At 41.3% G+C, this 19,461-nt stretch overlaps 1 protein-coding gene across 1 annotated transcript in view; it reads right to left on the bottom strand.

Moving 5' to 3' along the window:
* The window catches only part of OTOG (otogelin), a 956,473-nt gene that overhangs the window by 816,736 nt on the left and 120,276 nt on the right, over positions 1-19,461 (bottom strand). The window contains exons 8-9 of the mRNA XM_069221482.1: positions 19,054-19,160; positions 13,314-13,423 (exon numbers count right to left, since the gene is read on the bottom strand). Of these exons, the coding sequence (XP_069077583.1) occupies positions 13,314-13,423; positions 19,054-19,160 (217 nt within the window). The remainder of the gene's footprint in view (positions 1-13,313; positions 13,424-19,053; positions 19,161-19,461) is intronic.

Raw genomic sequence — 19,461 nt, 5'->3', positions numbered from 1 at the left:
AGAATAATACGAAATTATCAAAATTGCATTAGATTATGGCAGTGTAAGGTAACTTTTACCTGTGCCTTATTATCAGGTGCACCCTGTGCTTTCAATTAGAATTGAGCAGCCTTTCCTTTTACATGACAGCCTAAATATTGGGAAATAATATTCTCAAAGGCAGATAACTTACTAAAGCTTAGCAAATGCAGATGATGGATGGGACCTTCAAAATGTGTCCTAAATCATTCAGTCAGGTGTACACCATTCATGGTGAATACCAAAACACAATTATCCCTTTTATATATATGCCCTACTACCAAATAAATGAAGCAGTGCTTACCACAACCTCTTAAACCTTATTAAACACAAAAAAAATAACTACTACCCCCAAAAATTAATTAATGCAAGCCATTTGAGCAAGCCATGATTCAAACCATTTTAAAAGTATACCCTCACACAGCCATACAAGGCTGGTATTATAATTTCAATCAAAGTATATGGAAATACCTAAAAATATCTGCAATAAGGTCCTGGTTATGACTTTGGCAGTCCTGGGACTGCCATGGCAGCAGCGATGGTCCACCCATGGTTGGTGGTTGGACCGCTGAATTACAATGCATGCAGTTACATAGATGAATGACTGCCACGGTTCGGCCGACACCACCAACAAATCTAGACCATGTGTCGGTGAGGTAAGACAAGGCGCCTTTCAGAGGGCGGACCACTAGTGCAACCACCAGTCCAATTACGATGTGGCATTCCGCTGACGTGACTGTGGCAATCCAACTACCACGTCTGAGCAGGTGCAAAGGGAGGCATATAAGGCCAAAACTCACCTGCAGTCAGCTTCACACTTCCGGAGCAAACATGGAGCCCATTGTACAGGCACTTCCGCTGCTCGTGCTGCTAGATCATGCCCAAAACCAACGCCATCGTGGACACAACCGATGGTAAGCCAAACACTTACCCGCTACCAAAGTCACCGCAAATAAATGTCCTGCCATGGTCCTGGCTTGAGATATGTGGTCCATGGGCCAAACATATTTTGTGTGTCCCCGTTCGGAGTTGTATTCAACATGACCCAATTACAGCCCTACGATGCCACCTTTAACATGGTCACTGACACTGCACAGCCACACTATTCTAAATTTTAAATGTGTGCAAAACCAATATTCTGGGAAAGTCATGTGTCCATAACATTGTGGCACACAACAGCAACTCATCATCAATATCCCACCTACAAATCTGAGTGACACCCTCACATTGTTCACATGCCATGGCCTTTTGTGATATAAAAGATACATTTGGATGATTGTGTCATGAAACTGTATTCCACCTTCTCTGATAAACCTCTGTTATAGACTTAAACATATCACCCACATTTCAAGGTAATGCAAGGTTAATGGGATGTCAAATAATCAGTTTGAGAAACATTCAAAGTTCACAATGTGAAGAAACCTGCAGAATAGGAATCCCTCTACCAGGGGTACCCCTGGAAGACAGGTGTCCTGGTTCATATACCACTTTGCAAATCCGTCAAAACCTCTATCTGCACAGGAACTGTGGCTTGGTGTATATCTGGAACATCCACTAGTATAACCAAGTGCCATGCATATGGGAGAAATGTATAAGTGCAAGTCATGAAAGCAAATACAGCAGTAACAGCATGTAGGTATAAGGTGCACACATGAAAATGGACACGTCCATTAAAATGTATACAAAGGTAATTGAACATCCTACATGTGTGGACAAACACATTTCTAGCTTGCACGCGTGAAACAAATGTCCAACCTATATCAAAAGGAGAAAGGGAACCCAATTGATGTTGACATTGGCCAAGCCAAGATGAAATACTTACAATATGAAATATACCCAATGCAATGTCAGCTCCAATAAGATTACATTCCACATATCCACCCATTGTACATTTCCACTTATCCTGGGTGTCTCCAGAACTGGTTCCAAGTCTGATCATACCAACCACATCAAATGAATCATCAATCAGAGTGAAACAAACACAACTGTAGTTATACATACCAAAGTATTCATGAACATCAAAATGGTAGAAAAGTAATAGCAGGACTAATGTGCATGAAAACTAGCAACCTTTTTTTTTTTTAATTTAGAACAAATAACACTTCTGTGCCACTTAATGTGCCTCTATGAACACTGTCATGGGAACCTCACCAGGAAGAGGCATCAATTGGGCAGTCCAGGCACCTCAATGATGTTTTTTCAGGGGGGGGGCTTTTTTTTGGGAGGGGTGGGTTTGGTTTTGGGAGGGGTGGGTTTGGCTTTGGGAGAGGAGGGCCTGGGTTTGGGGGAAGGGTCATTTTTCTTGGGTTTCTTAGGGGTATGGCTGAGTCAGTGGAGGGGTCAGGTGACGCAGGGGAGGATTTGGATGAGGAAGGGATGGGATTGGGTGGAGCCGAGATCCCTTTGGCTTTGTGAGGGGTAAGGACAAGGGCAAACATTATACTTTCTTTAGGGAAATTGGTAGGGTATACAGGAGGGATCATGACAGGTACATCTATCTATTCTCCACAAAATGTAACTACAGTCATCCAAAAAATATCTGGTACTCAGAGGCACATTGTAGCCTATGGGAAAGGAAAGGATGGTGATGTACATAGTCAAATACGTATGTGAGATAGTTACCTGTTCCTCTGGTGAGCCATTGAGCTGATCATGCAGGTGAAGGACCTCATCAACAAGTTTCTTCAGCTCCTCTGGAGAGAAGGCAGGGGCCCTTTCACCTGATTGACATGGCATGAATGCTCGCAGAGGCGGCACACAGCAGCTAAAGTGGGGTAGGTGTTGATGACAGCAGTGTGATAAGGCAAGTGGGTTATTTTTCAAACCACGAAGTACATGTATGTCGCATACGTGGTCATCACCGTAGATGGGCACAGCCATTGGTCCCCGACCATCACAGTCAACAACGTTAGCCTATGGCTGGGATGGCTGTGGATGAAACCGCCCACCATGTGGTTGACTTCCGCCAGTGGCGGCAGCTTCCAAAGGTCCAATATGTGAAGTCAGACATCCGCCATTTTGGCGGTCTACAGTTGTGCTGACTGGTAAATGCATCACTACCACTACAAATGTGTTGTAACATGTACACATATGTGATACTCCATTGATGTGTAATTTCTAGTACACAATTATCAGTGTAGCGCTTTACTGGTCATAAATGTCATGTAACCGCGGAGCAATGTACTCTGCTGGTGATGGTAATTTGGGAGGAGAAAATATATTTTTCTTTGACAAGGCGCACATGAGGACCACATAGGTGTATGATGTGCACATACATGTTGTAGACATATGTGTAGACAATAATGGAAACTATAACTGGATCGTGGGGAGTAGACAATTGAAATGTGAAATGTGTATAATGTTTTTTCAGCCAGTAATGTTTTGTCACATCACTTTTGTCTTACTCATCATATATGTAGCTCTGGACATTGTGAATACACCAATGTATTTGAATACACATATAGGTACCTTGGGAGAGTGAGGAGATGACAACCTCCACTGTACCATCCATTTCTAGACCTTAAGACAATGAAAGGAAGGGATGTGATAAAACAGTATCATCTGAATAGGCAAACTATGTAAGATCTATGTTGTCAGTTGCAGCCAGATCTCATGCCCCAAAACACTAATCAAACATGTATACAACCCATTGTGAGACTCATGGCAGTATTACACTTTCTGGTCACAGGGTCCTTTCAGTGTACAGGGGCCATAGCTGGTGGTATCGCACAACTTATGTTCAGTGGTGTTTTAAAAGACGTGCTATCAGCAATGATGAAACACATTGACAGCTTCATCAAGTTCACCAAACATGAGGATTTAGCCAATGTGAAGGTTGGCTTCTATGGATTAAGTCACCTCCCACATGTGGTGGGAGCCATTAATGCCACCCATATTGCATTAGTGCCACTGCATGCAAGTAAACAAGTCTAACGGAACAGCAAGCACTTTCATTCTATGAATGTGTAAGTTGTCTGCTTTCCAAATCTGTAAATTTCAAGCAACTGTGCCCTGTTCCCAGGTTCAGCCCAGGAGAATCACTAAATCCCCAGAAGCCCACAGCAACTTCAAAGCCACCACCACCACACCACACACCACCAACTAATCAGAATCCAACTCATCAGAAACACCAGAAAGAAGGCTATCCAAGACACGATCTCCTCACGATCACACAACAGCAAGGAACTCTTCAACTCTAAGGGAGCCGAGACCAGTACTATAGCACATCAGCACCCTCAGAAAGCACACTGTTTACAAAGCACTGCAACGCCCAACTCTTCAACATCATCATGGTGTTCGCCCAACCCAACAGCGAGACATCGGACATTCCACCCTCACGGGACCTATGCGACAGACTAATAACCTACTTCCACCACAAAATCAAGACCATCTACGACAGTTTCAACAAGGACAACCCATGAGCAGAACCCTCATCCAACCACCGACACCTACAAACCCACAAGCTCCACCTGGACCCCCCTCTCCACCGAAGATACATTGAAAACCATGAAGTCATTACACTCCGGGGCCCCCATGGACCTATGCCCCCATCACACCTTCAACAGAGCTGCAGACTCCATTGCCCCCAAGCTCCGCCAAACCATCAACTGCTCTCTAGCTGCCACCACCTTCCCCGATGACTGGAAATGTGCCAAGATCAACCCCCTCCTCAAGAAATCCTCCGCTGACCCCACTGACCTCAAAAACTTCTAGCCCATCTCCCTACTTCCATTTCCTGCGAAAGTCATAGAAAAAGCAGTCAACAGCCAACTCAACACATTTTTAGAAAGCCACAGCATCCTCGACATCTCCCAATCCAGATTCAGGTCAAACTAAAACAGCCCTCCTGACCGCAACAGATGACATCCGCTCCCTACTGGACAAGGGAGAGATGGCGGCACTCACCTTACTTGACCTTTCGGCAGTGTTCGACACAGTCTCCCATCACACCCTGATAAGAAGACTCCATGAAGCCAGCATTAGAGACAAGGCCCTCAACTGGATCCAGTCCTTCCTCTCCGGCAGAATGCAACGAGTGAGACTCGCCCCCTTCTTCACAGAACCCACATCCAACACCTGCAGAGTGCCCCAAGGATCCTCCCTTAGCCCCACGCTGTTCAACATCTACATGGCCCCGCTAGCCACCATCGTCAGAAGCTATCTAATAAGCATCATCTCCTATGCCAATGACACCCAACTCATCTCCCTCTCAAATTAACCAGACAAGGCCAGACACAACTTTCATGAGAGCATGAAAGCAGTCGCCAACTGGATGAGAGATAGCTGCCTTCACCTCAACACAAACAAGACCGAGGTACTCATCCTGGGCCCTCAAACCAACGCATGGAGTCACTCCTGATGGCCACCCACCATCAGAAACCCACCCACCCCGCCACCCAAGCCTGCAATCTCAGAATCATCCTAGACTTGAACCTCAGCATGAAGCATCAGATCAACTCAGTCATCTCCACCTGCTTCCGCACCCTCTGCCTTCTACGCAAGACCTTCAAATGGATCCCCTCCAAGCATAGGAAGACCGTCACACAACCCTTACCTCCAGCAGACTGGACTACGGCAAAGCACTCTAACCGGAATCAACAAAAAACTCACCTGCAAATTGCAAAACATCCAAAACGCCGCCACCATATTGATACTTGACCTACCCCGACACTGTCACATCTCATAACACCTACGCATACTGCACTGGCTCCCCATTAAGAAAAGAATCACTTTCAAAATCCTCACCTATGCACACAAGCTCTCCACAACACCCGACCTACCTACCTTAACAAGCGACTCAACCTCCATGTACCCCACAGGATGCTACGCTCAGCTCTCTCTCGCAGAAGTACCCCACATCAGGAAAACCAGAACAGGAGGACGTTCCTTATTCTTCCTCGCTGCCACCACCTGGAATGCCCTACCCATCCACATCAGACAAACTACCTCCCTCCCCAGCTTCATGAAGGAACTGAAGAAATGGCTTTTTTAATCCACATCTGGTACACACTACACCACACCTCCCAGCGCCTTCAGACCCTAACGGGTGAGTAGCTGCGCTTTATAAACCCTGATTGATTGATTGATTGATTCCTTTGCAATGCAGAACAGCACCATAACCCAGCTGATGTCTCAACTGCAAATGGAGTGGGCCTGGCCTGTTAGTAAGTAACAAATGTCCCAACTTTCTGTGTGGAGTGTCAGATGCTATGATCAGTGAGCGTGTGACTCATTGTAGCTCTTCTGTCTCATTGCAAAACAGGAGGCTCAGCATATCCTAACTGTCCTTGGTTGTTCACACCTCTGAGGAATCAAACTACACCAGAGGAAGTCTGCTTCAATGAGGTGCATGGAAGAACACAGTTACCAGTTGAGCTGGCTTTTAGGTTCCTGAAGGCCAGATTTTACTGCCTGACCAAGACTGGGGGAGTGCACCTCTACTCACCCAGGAAGGTGTGTAAGATCACCGTGGTCTGCTGCATGCTCCATAACATCACCCTGCAAAGGAACATACCTTACATCGCAGAAGAAAGAAAGCCTGAGGGGCCACCTGGTGATGATCGTGAAATGCCAAATGATGATGATTGTGGTGAAGGAGAAGGAGTTGACTTGTGACAGGACCTCATTGGCAGCTTCATCTCATGAGTGTAAGTATGTCATGGGTTGTCATGACTGACTGTACAATGAACTCTTATTGTGATGATGATGTGAGGAGTATGTTCTTTGAAACGTGGTAGGAGACTTAAGCTCTGGGAAAATCTGGCAAAGGGTGTTTGGTGATGAACCTTTTGGCACATTCACATTTAGTAAATGTTGCTTTGTATATGCCAGATTTTTCTTATGGGCTGCGTTCTCCTGATGTTTGCTATGTGAAGTGTGTTATTTGTATGGTTACATAACTATACTCTGTGTTTTTATGTTTGTTTAGGTAATTTCACCATGGCATCTTTGGACATTTCAGAGTTATGACATTGGAAGGTATTTGATGCTGTTGGGACATAGGAAGTGGACATGGATTGTTCCTGGGAATGTATATCACAGAGTTTGGGTATACACAACATGTGCCAAGACAGCTTGCACAGTGATGGGATAGAAGTTAAGAAGACTTCTTTGGACTTATCGTATGGTGGCCATAATGCATATGTATGTCATCATGTGGTCAGTACTTAGGTAGTTGTAGGCCAAATCAATGTTAGTTTTACTTCACATTGTCTAAACACTCTTTTTATTCAAACTGTATATAGTAAGTATTATTGATGTTTTTCATCATTGTAGGCCAAAGTGCCTGTGGCACATAACTGACATTTGTTTGCGTCATACCAACAGATTCAGAAGCACTGGATTGTAATGACCCTGTGATCAGGAACTGCTGTACTGCCATCTTTCTGAATGTTACATTATGTGATGTTAGATTCCTTTTGTGAGTTATGCAATGTGGCTCCAGCTGATGACATCAATCAAATTCTTTTTTGCATTTTCTAAAGGACAATGTCAGATATAGCCCTTCCTTCCATGCTTTTGAGGTCTGTGTCTGTAATTTGATCACTTACACAGTTCGATTCAATCATGTTTGAGAAATGAGGGCCAAACTATTTATACTACATACTTATAAAAATAAAAGATTTCAGACAACAATTAAAAAATGAAATCATCACTCTGACATAAATCATTTAAAAAAAGTGTTAAACACTAAAGGGTGACATCTACCATACCCACTGTAATACAACCATATTGGGGGAAGGTGTTGGACATTAAAAGGGTAACATTTACTATTTTCACTTCAATATAAACTAATTTGGGAAAGGAGGTGAACACTAAGGGAGTGACATTTACTATTTTCACTTCAATCTAACCATATTGGGAGAAGGAGTTGGACACTAAAGGGATGGCAGTTACTATTCACTCTCCAATCTGAATCAATGTGGGGAAGGTAGAGGGCACCAAAGAGGTGACTTTTACTGTTCCAACTCCAATCTAAACTAATTTGGGAAAGGTGATGGAGACTGAAGAGTTGACATTTACTATTCCACCTCCATACTAAACCAATTTGAGGTAGGCCTTGGTCACTAAAAGGGTCACATTTACTATTACCACTCCAATCAAAACCATTTTGAGGAACATGCGGGACACTAAATGAGGGACATTTACTATTCACACTCCAATCTAAACTAATTTGAGGAAGTATTGGAGGCTAAAGGGGTGGGATATATTATTCCCACTCCAAACTTACCATATTGGGGGAAAGTGTTGGATACTAATGTGTTAACATTTACTATTCCCACTCCAGTCTAAATCAGTTTGGGGAAGGTGTTGGACACTGAAGGGGTGACATTTACTATTCTCACTCCAATCTAAACCAAGTTCAGGAAGGCATTGGACACTAAAGGCGTGACTGACTATATCGACTCCAATCTAATCCAATTGATGAATGAACTGGACACTAAATGGGTGACAGTTAATATTCACATTCCAATCTAACAAATTTTTGGATGATGGGGAACACCGAAGGAGTAACATTTACTAATTTTAGGAAGGTGTTGGACACCAAAAGGGTGACATTTATTGTTAAGTTGTATAGTCTAAGGCAATTTGAAGAAGGTGTTGAATGCTAAAGAGTTGACATTTTCAATGTTCTTTCCAATGTAAACATTTTAAACAAGGTAATACAAATTAAACATATTAAATACAAAATGACTACTCCATATTCACACACAGTTTTTAACAATACATCTGATTTCAATTTCATCTTAAAAAACACTGGCCACACTACAAACCTATATGTACATATCTGGATATTAAAATACACAAAATATTTGAATTATAGTTAATGAAGAATATATTCAACAATATTTACTATCATTCCTAAACTTTAAACTACACATTAAAAATAAAAATCATAAACCAAAATTAAAAATCATGAAATAGAGAATATTTTAATACGTTTCACATTTTAAAACTAAAAATATATTTTAAATAAAAAAATACAATTAAAAAAATACTAATAATATTTCTACAATTTAAAATATTTTTTACAAAATGTATAGATTTTTAAAATTTTGTATGAAAATATCTCTAAATATTTAACATTTTTGAAAAAATTGTCATACATTTTTAAAATGTAAAATACCATTTGTTTAAAAAAAAAATCTTATACCATTAATATATATTTGTATTAATAATACATTAAAATGTATTAAACATATCAGTGTAACCAAATACATTTTAAAATTGAAAATTATTAATTTGCAATTCATTAACATTATTAACAACAAAGTTAATTTAAAATATATACTTTAAAAAAAATCTCCCAAACCGAATCCCTAAAAAAAGTACAAAACAGCTATTTATATACATTAACACATCTAAAGATACAAATTTCAACACTTTCATAACTAAAGTATCTTTCTAAACCACATATAAAAAATAATAAACATGCACAAACACACTACAATAAAATACATACTAATTAACACTTAAAAATGTAATTACCTGCAACAATATTTATCACATTCAAAAGTTGTACAACCATATTAAAAACAACACCAAAAAAATATATTTTTATCTTTGATATCCCTGTTGATGATATTTTTGCTATCCCGATTTTCTTGACACAATGTTTGGTATTCAGAATATTTTTGTTTTATCCAAACACCAGTGAACACATTCAACAAGCTGGCTCTGATTGTTGATTCTGGAAATTTACAGCTCGTAAATGTCTAAAAAGGCTGGCGGAACAGTAAGTTGTGTTCAGCACAGCAGTGGTGAACTCGACACCGCTGTGGATGACCACAACTTTGACCACCTCCAACCCATCAGGATCCCTGACCCCGGCAGAAGAGGTGGTCTCCTGGCAGTCCAACCACCAGGATCGTAATCTGGCGGTTGGACCACCAAACTCGTAATGAGGCCAAAGGTAAGGATACAAGTACAAAGGGTTTAGTGACTTTAATGGGTTGATGCGGTCCTGGTTGTAATCAGCCAGGGCGGCACTGAACTCAGCGTCACATTGCTAATTACAAACTTGTTCTCCGCCAGCCTTTTCATGGTAGTGTGACGCCATGCAAAGGCTGGCGGGGAGCAACTGCAGGGGCCCACAAAGAGGCCCCTGCACTGCCCAGCACCATTCAGACAGTGTGCATCTTAAGCGTGCCGATGCATGCTGCATGCAGCACCATTGCTGCCAGCTCTATTATGAGCAGACAGCAATGCAGTTGCACCTTTCCCACTGTGCTGACAGGTGGGAACTTTGGTTCCCGCCCATCAGCCTAGTGTGAAAGTTGTAATGGGGTCGGTGGGGAGACTGCCACCTCTATGGCGGTCTCTTCACCACGGGTCTGGCAGTCGGAAAAGCCGCCCACCAAACTCATAATCAGGCCCACAGTCTTCATAATTACAAATTTTCTGATGATCAGTGCCATTTTCTCAAAAGGAGGGATAACATTTTGAACCAGAAGGAAGAAAACACTAATATTTATAGCAGTGTACCTTTATAAATGGCTACCATTCATCCAATATGTTTTTCACTGATAGGCAGTTTGAGCTCTGACAGACACACAACATGGTTTTTGCCAATGAGTGGGCATGATTGAACAAAGTCTAAAGTCCTCATTTAGATTTTGGCAGATGGGTTACTCTGTCACAACAGTGATGGATATCCTGGCCGCCAAAATATAAATCCTGTAGGAAATTATGTGATTTAGTTTTTGGAGGACGGGACATCAGTCACAATTGTGACGAAGTAATCTGTCTGCCAATATCTGAACCGGGCCCTTAGTCTCCATTTCATAACTTTCTGGCATATCACAGTTCAGAAATAATCCTCACATTTAGCTTTCAAGGACTTACGTTCCATGTTTGTCACTTACAAAATAAAAGTGGAAATTACTGCCTGGTATGAGAGTTGACTTAGCCACCACAGCTCTTGAATGAATGCAAATAAATCCTTTATAACATGGTATGGGAAATGTGTGGACACTTCCTTTGCTGAGAGATATTTTTCCGGATTATGCACTGGTCCCATCCCTCTTTATTTTGTACACCAATCATGGTAAATATATGCTGAGGGCTGCAGGACATGGCACACTGTGATTGGAAGGAAACACACACCTCCATCGATCTATGGTGCAGTCTTTTTTCCCAAGGACTTCTAACGGCATTCACACCTTGATTAAAAGCTATGCAGCCTGCATGGATTATTTGCCTTCAAGCATTTTTCTAGTTGTTCAAAAAGGTTCTTTAATGCAAAGATTACTAAACTAAGTTGGTGTATGCCTGAGATAGCCTAAGTAACTCTGTTAAGGACTTTCCATTTCTGGACAATATTTTTGATGTGTGTCTGAACTGAAATGCCTTACTTTTTAAAAAAGAAAACAATTTTTCAGTAACAAGGTGATATTTTTAACTTTGCTTTAAAGCGAGAGCACAACGTATTGCCCCATGTACTTATGCTATATGGATGCACGAGTATAATGATCTTGACATATAGCACAGGCACCTAGGGTTTTGTTAATGAAGGTTGCATCAAGGCAGGAAGAAAATAATTATTGAGACTTCACTAGGGTTCATCTCAGTCAGAACCTGCTCAGTTCATGCATGAGGAGCTATGAATGGATTGTACTGAAAAGTCACATTAAACAAGCTTCTTTGCTTCTTTGGAAAATGATCTAGCGCAACCCTGCTGCCACAATGAAACGAGAAATGCCATTACCCCATCTATTATTAGAGAAATGGCAAAGACCCATTGGCAGACATAATAAGTGACTGCTGTAATGACGTAGGATTGTGAGATTTTTTCAATACCCCAAACACTATTAGAAGTAATATAGGAAATGACAACTTGCTGAAATTAACAATTGGAGACACAAGAAGAAGGATGAGTTAAAACTAAACAAAAATTGGTCAGAGCCCAACTCTCCGTGTCTCTGTCAGAGGGGCTCTTTTTTTCATCCAATGATCAAACCGCACATTGTGCACCTGCTAAGGAAAAGTTATATTAGAACATAACACTCTGTATTCCTATACCTTCTTTTATTAACATCACCCTCAGTGTGCCACTTTGTAGGGAAATTTATATTTGTGGTAGCTAAACTATGGAAAAAGCTGATTAGCTAATATGACAGGAGGAATGTTTTTAATTGTGGCAGCTAAATTTAGGATTAAGGGCCCCATTACGACTTTGGCGGTCCGACCATCAGACTGCCAAAGCCGCGGGGACAAGGCCACTCTCAACCCAGCGGCCTCACCCCACATCATATTATGATATTTGCACCGGGCTGACCAGCAGAATTATCAAATTACAACGTTTCCGATGGTCAGCCTGGCAGAAACAGTGCAGCAGCATTGGCCTCGGCTCCCTTAGGAAGCCGAGGCCAATGCCATTGCACACCAGCACCCTCAGAATGTGACCTGTCTGCAGAGAGTTCATATTCTAAAGGTGCTGGCAGGGGGGGACCCTGCACTGCCCACAACATGGACATGGGCAGTACAGGGGCAGCCTGTGGCCCCAAGCACTGACTTTCCTCCAGCCTATCCCATGGAAAGGTTGGAGGAAAGTGGAGTCATGATCAGCATGGCGTTGCCACCAGGAGCACAACTGTGGCTGACCATGACTCTGACTGCCAAACTCATAATTGACTCCTAACTTTGTTAGCTAATATGATAGTAATTCATTTTAGCATGCTAGCTATATTTAACCACTATTACTCTGTAATGGGAATATTTTATAAATCACAATAGTTTTTATGGATTTTAAGCTGATATGTGTTTATGTCTTTCTGTTAGCAATTGTAAATGTGCTGTATTAATGAACTGCATTTTGTTCTGATCCATGGATGATATTTTGCTGCTTTTATAGTTCTGAGTCACCTGATCTGATCTCTGTTCATTTAACTCTACAAAATGATTAACAAAAATTCTAAAGTAAGGTATAAACAACTCACATTGATCAGTTTGCCACATTAAGGTATCAATTTATGTAAATTTTCAAATGGGGAGCAATATAATTTTTATGTGTAATTTATTGATGAAATGGGTCAAAACAAAAATGAATTTCTTAGCATTCATGTGGCCTGGAATTTAATCAAAATCAAAACATATAAACACAACAAAGTTGCTCATGCTGCTATGCCTGGGTGAGAACTGCAGAACAATGGTAAAAAGGTATAAAGGTTAATATGAAGAAATACTATTTTCATGAGCAACATTTTTATCACCTAGTGAAACAATCTCTAATTGTGCAATAACAGACAACTTTTTGCTTCACTTTCTGAAACAATATCTGAACACAATTTACGTACCACACTGTTGAACCTGTCTTCTCCACCAGTGAAGTGGACTGCCTGCTTGGGCACAGGCCCTTGCATATTCAGTTAATGCTCGACACCATGTCTGATCATCATTGCCAGACCTAATAAATATAAAAATATTCATTGCTTTAGCATATTGTCTATTTAAGTCATGAGAATGAGCTTACCATTCATGACCACATTATATTGCAACCAATCACAAAAGCACACATTTGGATATGCATATATGTGGTAAATGAATGTTTGTGAAAAACTTGAGTAGAAAAGTAGGCTTCTATCATATTTCTTCTGTTTTATTGCAAAGTATTGCACCATTCATATCAGGTTTCTTACACCTATGTGAGTGCAAAAACACCTTTCTGGATGTAGAGCAAGCTACACTGCATAGAACTGTGAGGCTAAAAGGGTGATGTTAACTACAGAGTGCCTATGTAGGAAACATTTTGATGTAGAGCATGAATGACCAGAAAAGTGCTCTTATCTCATCTGGGGGCACTGGACTTAATGGTGTGAAAGAAGTATGAGAGACAGACATGCAGTTTTAGTAATCTAGTAGAATGGTGAGTTAATTGCACAGCCCCAGATAGTTTTCCCATTTGTCCATGCTGGTTACAGCTGAAGAATGCACTTTTTAAGTGCATATGTTCGTGCGAATAGGCTAGGATGATGAGGAGAAGCCAATATCGCCTCGATGGCTTGTTGTGGTAAATACATTCTTCTTATGATTAGTATTAAAGGGGAGTTATGATTTGATTATTATGTATGGACTATGTTAGAAACCTCCAATTCATCAGCTCTCCTCATCAAAGAGTGCTCCATTATCCAGCATTTAATGCTTAGAACAAAGTGGACTGATCAATCCAGCATGTTTAGCAGGAGAACGTTTGTTTGAAGTTGTGTTGCTGTGGATGACATGTCCTACAGGGTTCGAACTGATTGGGCTTCCACTGCACAAATTATTTGTAGAAAAGTGTCTGCTATCCACCAATGAGGATTCCACTCCTTTATGGAATTATACAAAGCCTTCTAGTCGAAATGGCTACAAATCGTACACCTGAAACACCAAGGTTTGGGTGGAAGTAATCAAATTGCACAAATATAAGTCAAATAAAACATAATGCTCTCATGGTATCCTATGCCCTGCTACCATAGGGTGCACTTTGAATATGAGCCCATAGGATTCCCAATCTAAATATTACTAAAGACAATGACACCGAATCATCACGTAGGTGCAAAGATGAGTCATCCCGACTGGTTAAATAGTTCAGGTAATTTAACAATAATATGTCCTTAGGGTTCATACAAGTCTTGATTGGAAATTCAAACAGAAAAGCTAGCAGTCAGCACGTGTTTCACCTGTATGTGACTTTTTCAAGACCTTGTCCAACTTTCAAAGTCAAACATTGTGTCCTCAGGAGTCTAAGGAATCCATAATATGGAGTTTCTAAAGTTCTCGGAATCTCTTAAGGACACCTAGCAAACTGGCAATATCCACAGTATAGATGAGTTGTGTATCCTGAAAGGTAAACCGGAATAGGTACATGGCTTGATATTTCACATAAAACGTTAGTATTAGCTCGAAGTAGTAATGTGATTGCATTACCAATTGGATGTTCCATTATGAGTAAATGAATGGTTACAGGAGACAGGCAATGATAAGCCCATGCTAAAGTAAAGACATTTTATGAATGAATCACTCTTCCACTGTGAAATTATGCAAAATTGCCTAATGCCAAGAGGTGAGACATTTTATATATTTCCTGTATTGCGGAATTTGGGAACTTCACAAATTGTATCTGTCTATTTAAAATTAGCCCACATCTTGTCCTGTGAAAGTGTGTTGAGTTACTAACATTTACTCAATTACTGCCTGGTGGGAGAAACCAATAGGTTGACTAACAAATGTGGACAGTAAGGTATCCACAGGCTACATACCTTCATGAAGTGTACAGTTGCAATCAAACCTGTCACTACAACAGATACAGGCATTTCTGTAGCACATACTGCATGTTCAATAGGAGGTTAGCTTGCTTTTACAGGGATTTATTTGCAGTGCTACTGGCACATTTAACCATCTAGATAGCACAGAAAGTGATGGATGGAATGCTTTAATTAATTCTAACTACTTTTTATCATATTGGGCCACATTCCTGTCCATCATTTTTACCTAATCTCTACCATGAAGACAGGAACAATCCATGTAACAAACTGCCTGCAGCTCATAATCTCCTGACATCAGGAAAGCAGAATGAGACAGACGTACAAGGGACATGCATGGGAGCAGGGTATTCTCATATTCATCTCAGATGACATGCCACATTATGCCACCTTGCATGACATGTAGAGCATGGACAGAGACTAGGTACAAAGATGTTCACCCTACATCTTTGAAAACCTTTATAAAAAAATTGCAAGCTCTGGATACACCATAAAGGTTTTAAAGTTTAAATTATGAGGACATATTTTCCAGAGTAGATTTTTTTGAAGAAAATCCCAACAAAACTTCTCTTTTTCAAGTAGCATTTCTCTTTCAAGAAACGTTTTGCAGAAAAATAATCCTTCTGCAAAAAACTTATTTTGAAGGACTTATCGCCCACTGGTGAGTGCTGCAATCTGCAAACCATATAAAATTTCACAGAAGAATTTGCAATTTCACCCACTGTTATTTCAGACATGACACAATGAAAATGTGCTGTACATAGAATAATTCTCTTCATGGTCTATTTTAATGAAAGTCTTTTGGCCCACAGCCATGACCCAGATGTGCATTCACCTCACAAGTTCTCATACAATTCTAATACCATCATGTTCAGAACATCAGGTGCCAAGTTTGACCTAAGTGATTGCCTGCATGTGTCTGGTCATGCACACATGTATATTTGAGTGACTCATCTTCCTAGTTCTGTTAGCAATTACTGTGTTTTGACCCCTTTCGGCAATGTGGTCATATTTTGCAGTTTTCATGTTTTACAATGGATCTTCTTTAACTGCACATTTGGCTGACTGCACTCTGGCTGGATAGAAGCCCCAATATCTACAAAAATGTCATTGATTAGAAAATTTGTGAATCAAATTGAATATCAACAATAGATGAAAAAAACAGAACATTCACTCTCTACACTCCCCTACTGTTTTGATGGAGGGTGATGCTCTTTTATTCTCTTTTTTGGTGTATTTTGTAGGATCTGGCAGACTATTCTTTGACGCGTATACAGATTACAGTTTTTATTTGGAGAAGTCATAGACAGGGGTGTAGTTCTGGGCGGGGGGGATTTCACCCCCCCAAATAAATAAATGTCTGTCTTGGTAGTTAGGTTTGGTGGCCCTCGGTTAGGTTTTATATCATCTCTGTGTCGGTTTTGTGAGCCAAGAATAAAAGACAAAACATTGTCCTTGGATGCAAATGAGAGAGAGGGAGAGAGAGAGAGAGATACCCATCTGTTGGCCGAATTTCAAAATGTGAAACTAGATAAACTGAAATCAATACTTGCTTCCCAGCATGTCAACTCAGGGTGGGCACTTCCTCGGAATCGCCTGGGGATCCTCTCTAGTCGGTTGTCCCACCAGGGCCCGGACTGTGGGCATAGGGTGCAGAGTGGTCAGGACTCGTGGATAAGGAGAGGCTCTGGAGTCCCTAGATGTGTTTTTTTCTGGGCCATGCTGCTGTCCACGAGAGTTCCTGGTCCTTTGTGATGGAGGCAGTCCTCTGGAAGCTTGGCAGAAGTCCTTGGACCCACAGAATGCATCACCTTCTTTTGGAGGGTTCTTTGAAGCAGGAGACAGGCCGGTAGGGCTAGGGCCAGTGGTTAATTTGTGCTTGTTGTTTCTGCTGCAGAGCACCACCTTATTTTTGAGGGTCAGTACTTATTTTTCTGCCTCAAGCATTTACTGTGAGCAAAAGACACATATGAGAAAGACGGAGGAAGAGAAAAACGAAAAAGCGTCACAATGAGAGAAAGCAGAAAGCTGCAAGAGTGAGCTGAAGGTGCAGGGAGTGGCTTTAAATGGATTGAAGAGGCTCAAGATGGCTTTAGGATTACGCTGCCTCAGTATTCAGTGTTTGCACATTTAATTGCAGCAGCTGCATGCTTAAGAGGAGGGCATTGGGCACCGGCATGTTTTTATTTACAAATTAAGCACTGGCTGGTGCCAAGTTAGTTTTCGTCTTCCTTCTTCTCTGCTGGGGTATCAGCTTAGCAGTCCTTCTTCTTTCTTCTGAGGTCACCAGGAATCTGACTAACTGGATTCAAGGGAGCCCTTAAATACTGGATTTAGGGGCGTTTCAGGGGTCAGATTGCCAATAGCCACTGTCCCTGAGGGGGGATACACCCTTCTTGTGTCTACTCCCTTTGGGCAGGGGGACACAGACCTAACCCTATTGGTCCCTTTCCCCCAAACTAAGATGGAGGATTCTGCAGGGAGGGGCTCACTTTAAGGGTGGTCCTAGCTGGAGTGGTCACTCCTCCCTGCTTTCCCTAATTTTCCTGCCAGACATGCTGCCAAAAGTGGGGCTTTGTCCTAGAGGTAGACAACTCCCCTATCTGGAATGCCTGGGCATACTGTAACAAGAGGCTTGAGCCTTTGAAGCTCACCACCAGGTGTTACAGTTCCTGCAGTGGGGAGGGGTGAAGCACCTCCACCCAGGACAGGCTTTGTTTGTGGCCACCGAGAGCACAAAGGCTCTCACCCCATGTGGTCGGAAACTTGTCTGAAAGTGGCAGGCTGGCACAGACTGGTCAGTCCTGCACCGGCAGTTTGGCTAACATTCATGGGGCATCTCTAAGATGCCCTCTGAGTGCATCAGTGTGGGTTTATTGTGCTGAGAAGTTTGATACCAAACTTCCCAGTATCCAGTGAAGCCATTATGGAGCTGTGGAGTGCATAATGACAAACTCCCAGACCATATACTCAATATGGCTACACTTCACTTACAATGTCAAAGAATGGTCTTAGACACTGTAGGGGCATAGTGCTCATACAGCTATGCTCTCATCTGTGGTATAGTCACCCTGCCTTAATGCTGTAAGTCCTGCTAGAGAGGTGACCTATTAATGCCACAGGCAGCGGTTTGTGAGCCTGGCACCCTGAGAGGGGTGCCATGTCAACTTTGTCTTTTCTCCCCACCAGCAGATGCAAGCTGCAAAGGCCGTGTGGACCAGGGTTGTGCCAACTGTGTGAGCAAATGTACAGATTTTGGAAGGAACACTGGTGCTGGGACCTGGTTAGCAGGGTCACAGCACACTCTCAATCAAAGTTGGCATCAATAGCAGGCAAAAAGAGGGGGGTGGGTAACCATGCCAACAAGGGCACTTTCCTACAGTAAGTCAACAAACTACAGTGTATGGACATTTGTCAGAGAGGTATGCAAAGGCTGCAAAGTGTTTCCTCCACAGACTTGGTGAGTTTTGTTTTTAAAACGATTGCCTGCTGGTGAAATGGTGATTTATTGACAAACTTCTCAACTTCCTAGAGTTGAAAAGTTAATTCACCAGTGAAATTATAATTTTGGACACTACTAGGGATAATATGAGTTTGATTTGTTTTTGATGTCATCCCTGGGGCCATATTTGTGTAGGAGAAAATGCAACATTTCTGTAAGAAATGCATTTGTGTGGTATCGCTCTTTTTTGGATTGTATGAAAAGATGTATTAGAGAATAAAGTTTCACTATCATGTACAAAGTTAATCTGTAAAATGTAATACTATTTTAATGGTTACGTTTAATACTTACATGCAGAGATCACTGGTGCAGCTAGCCATGAAAGGGAAAGGACTCACATAGTCGTGGCACTGTTCGAATGGATGTGATAATAATGTATTGCACAAGGTATAAACGCTCTAGAAAACAAAACAGTAAAAAATTAGACCCAGCAGTATTTACTTATTATTTATTTAGACTACAGAAGACACATTGAATGTGATAAAAGAGACAGGAATTACATACACAGAAAAACATGTTCATATAAAAATATGGCATTAAAAGCAACATACCTTTAAAAAGGAAATTATATTTTCTATTTTGAAATTAGTTTAAGCTACAAGAAATAATGTGCAATACAATACTGTTAATTAACCATGCATGTTTTATTTATTTATTTTATTGTATCTCTTCTTGTGCTATCATCTCTTCATAACTAAC

The sequence above is a fragment of the Pleurodeles waltl genome, chromosome 3_1 (genome assembly GCF_031143425.1).
Source record: "Pleurodeles waltl isolate 20211129_DDA chromosome 3_1, aPleWal1.hap1.20221129, whole genome shotgun sequence".
Taxonomy (NCBI): Eukaryota; Metazoa; Chordata; class Amphibia; order Caudata; family Salamandridae; genus Pleurodeles; species Pleurodeles waltl.
Note: the sequence above shows the minus strand (reverse complement) of the source record. Positions and strands in the feature narration are given on the sequence as shown.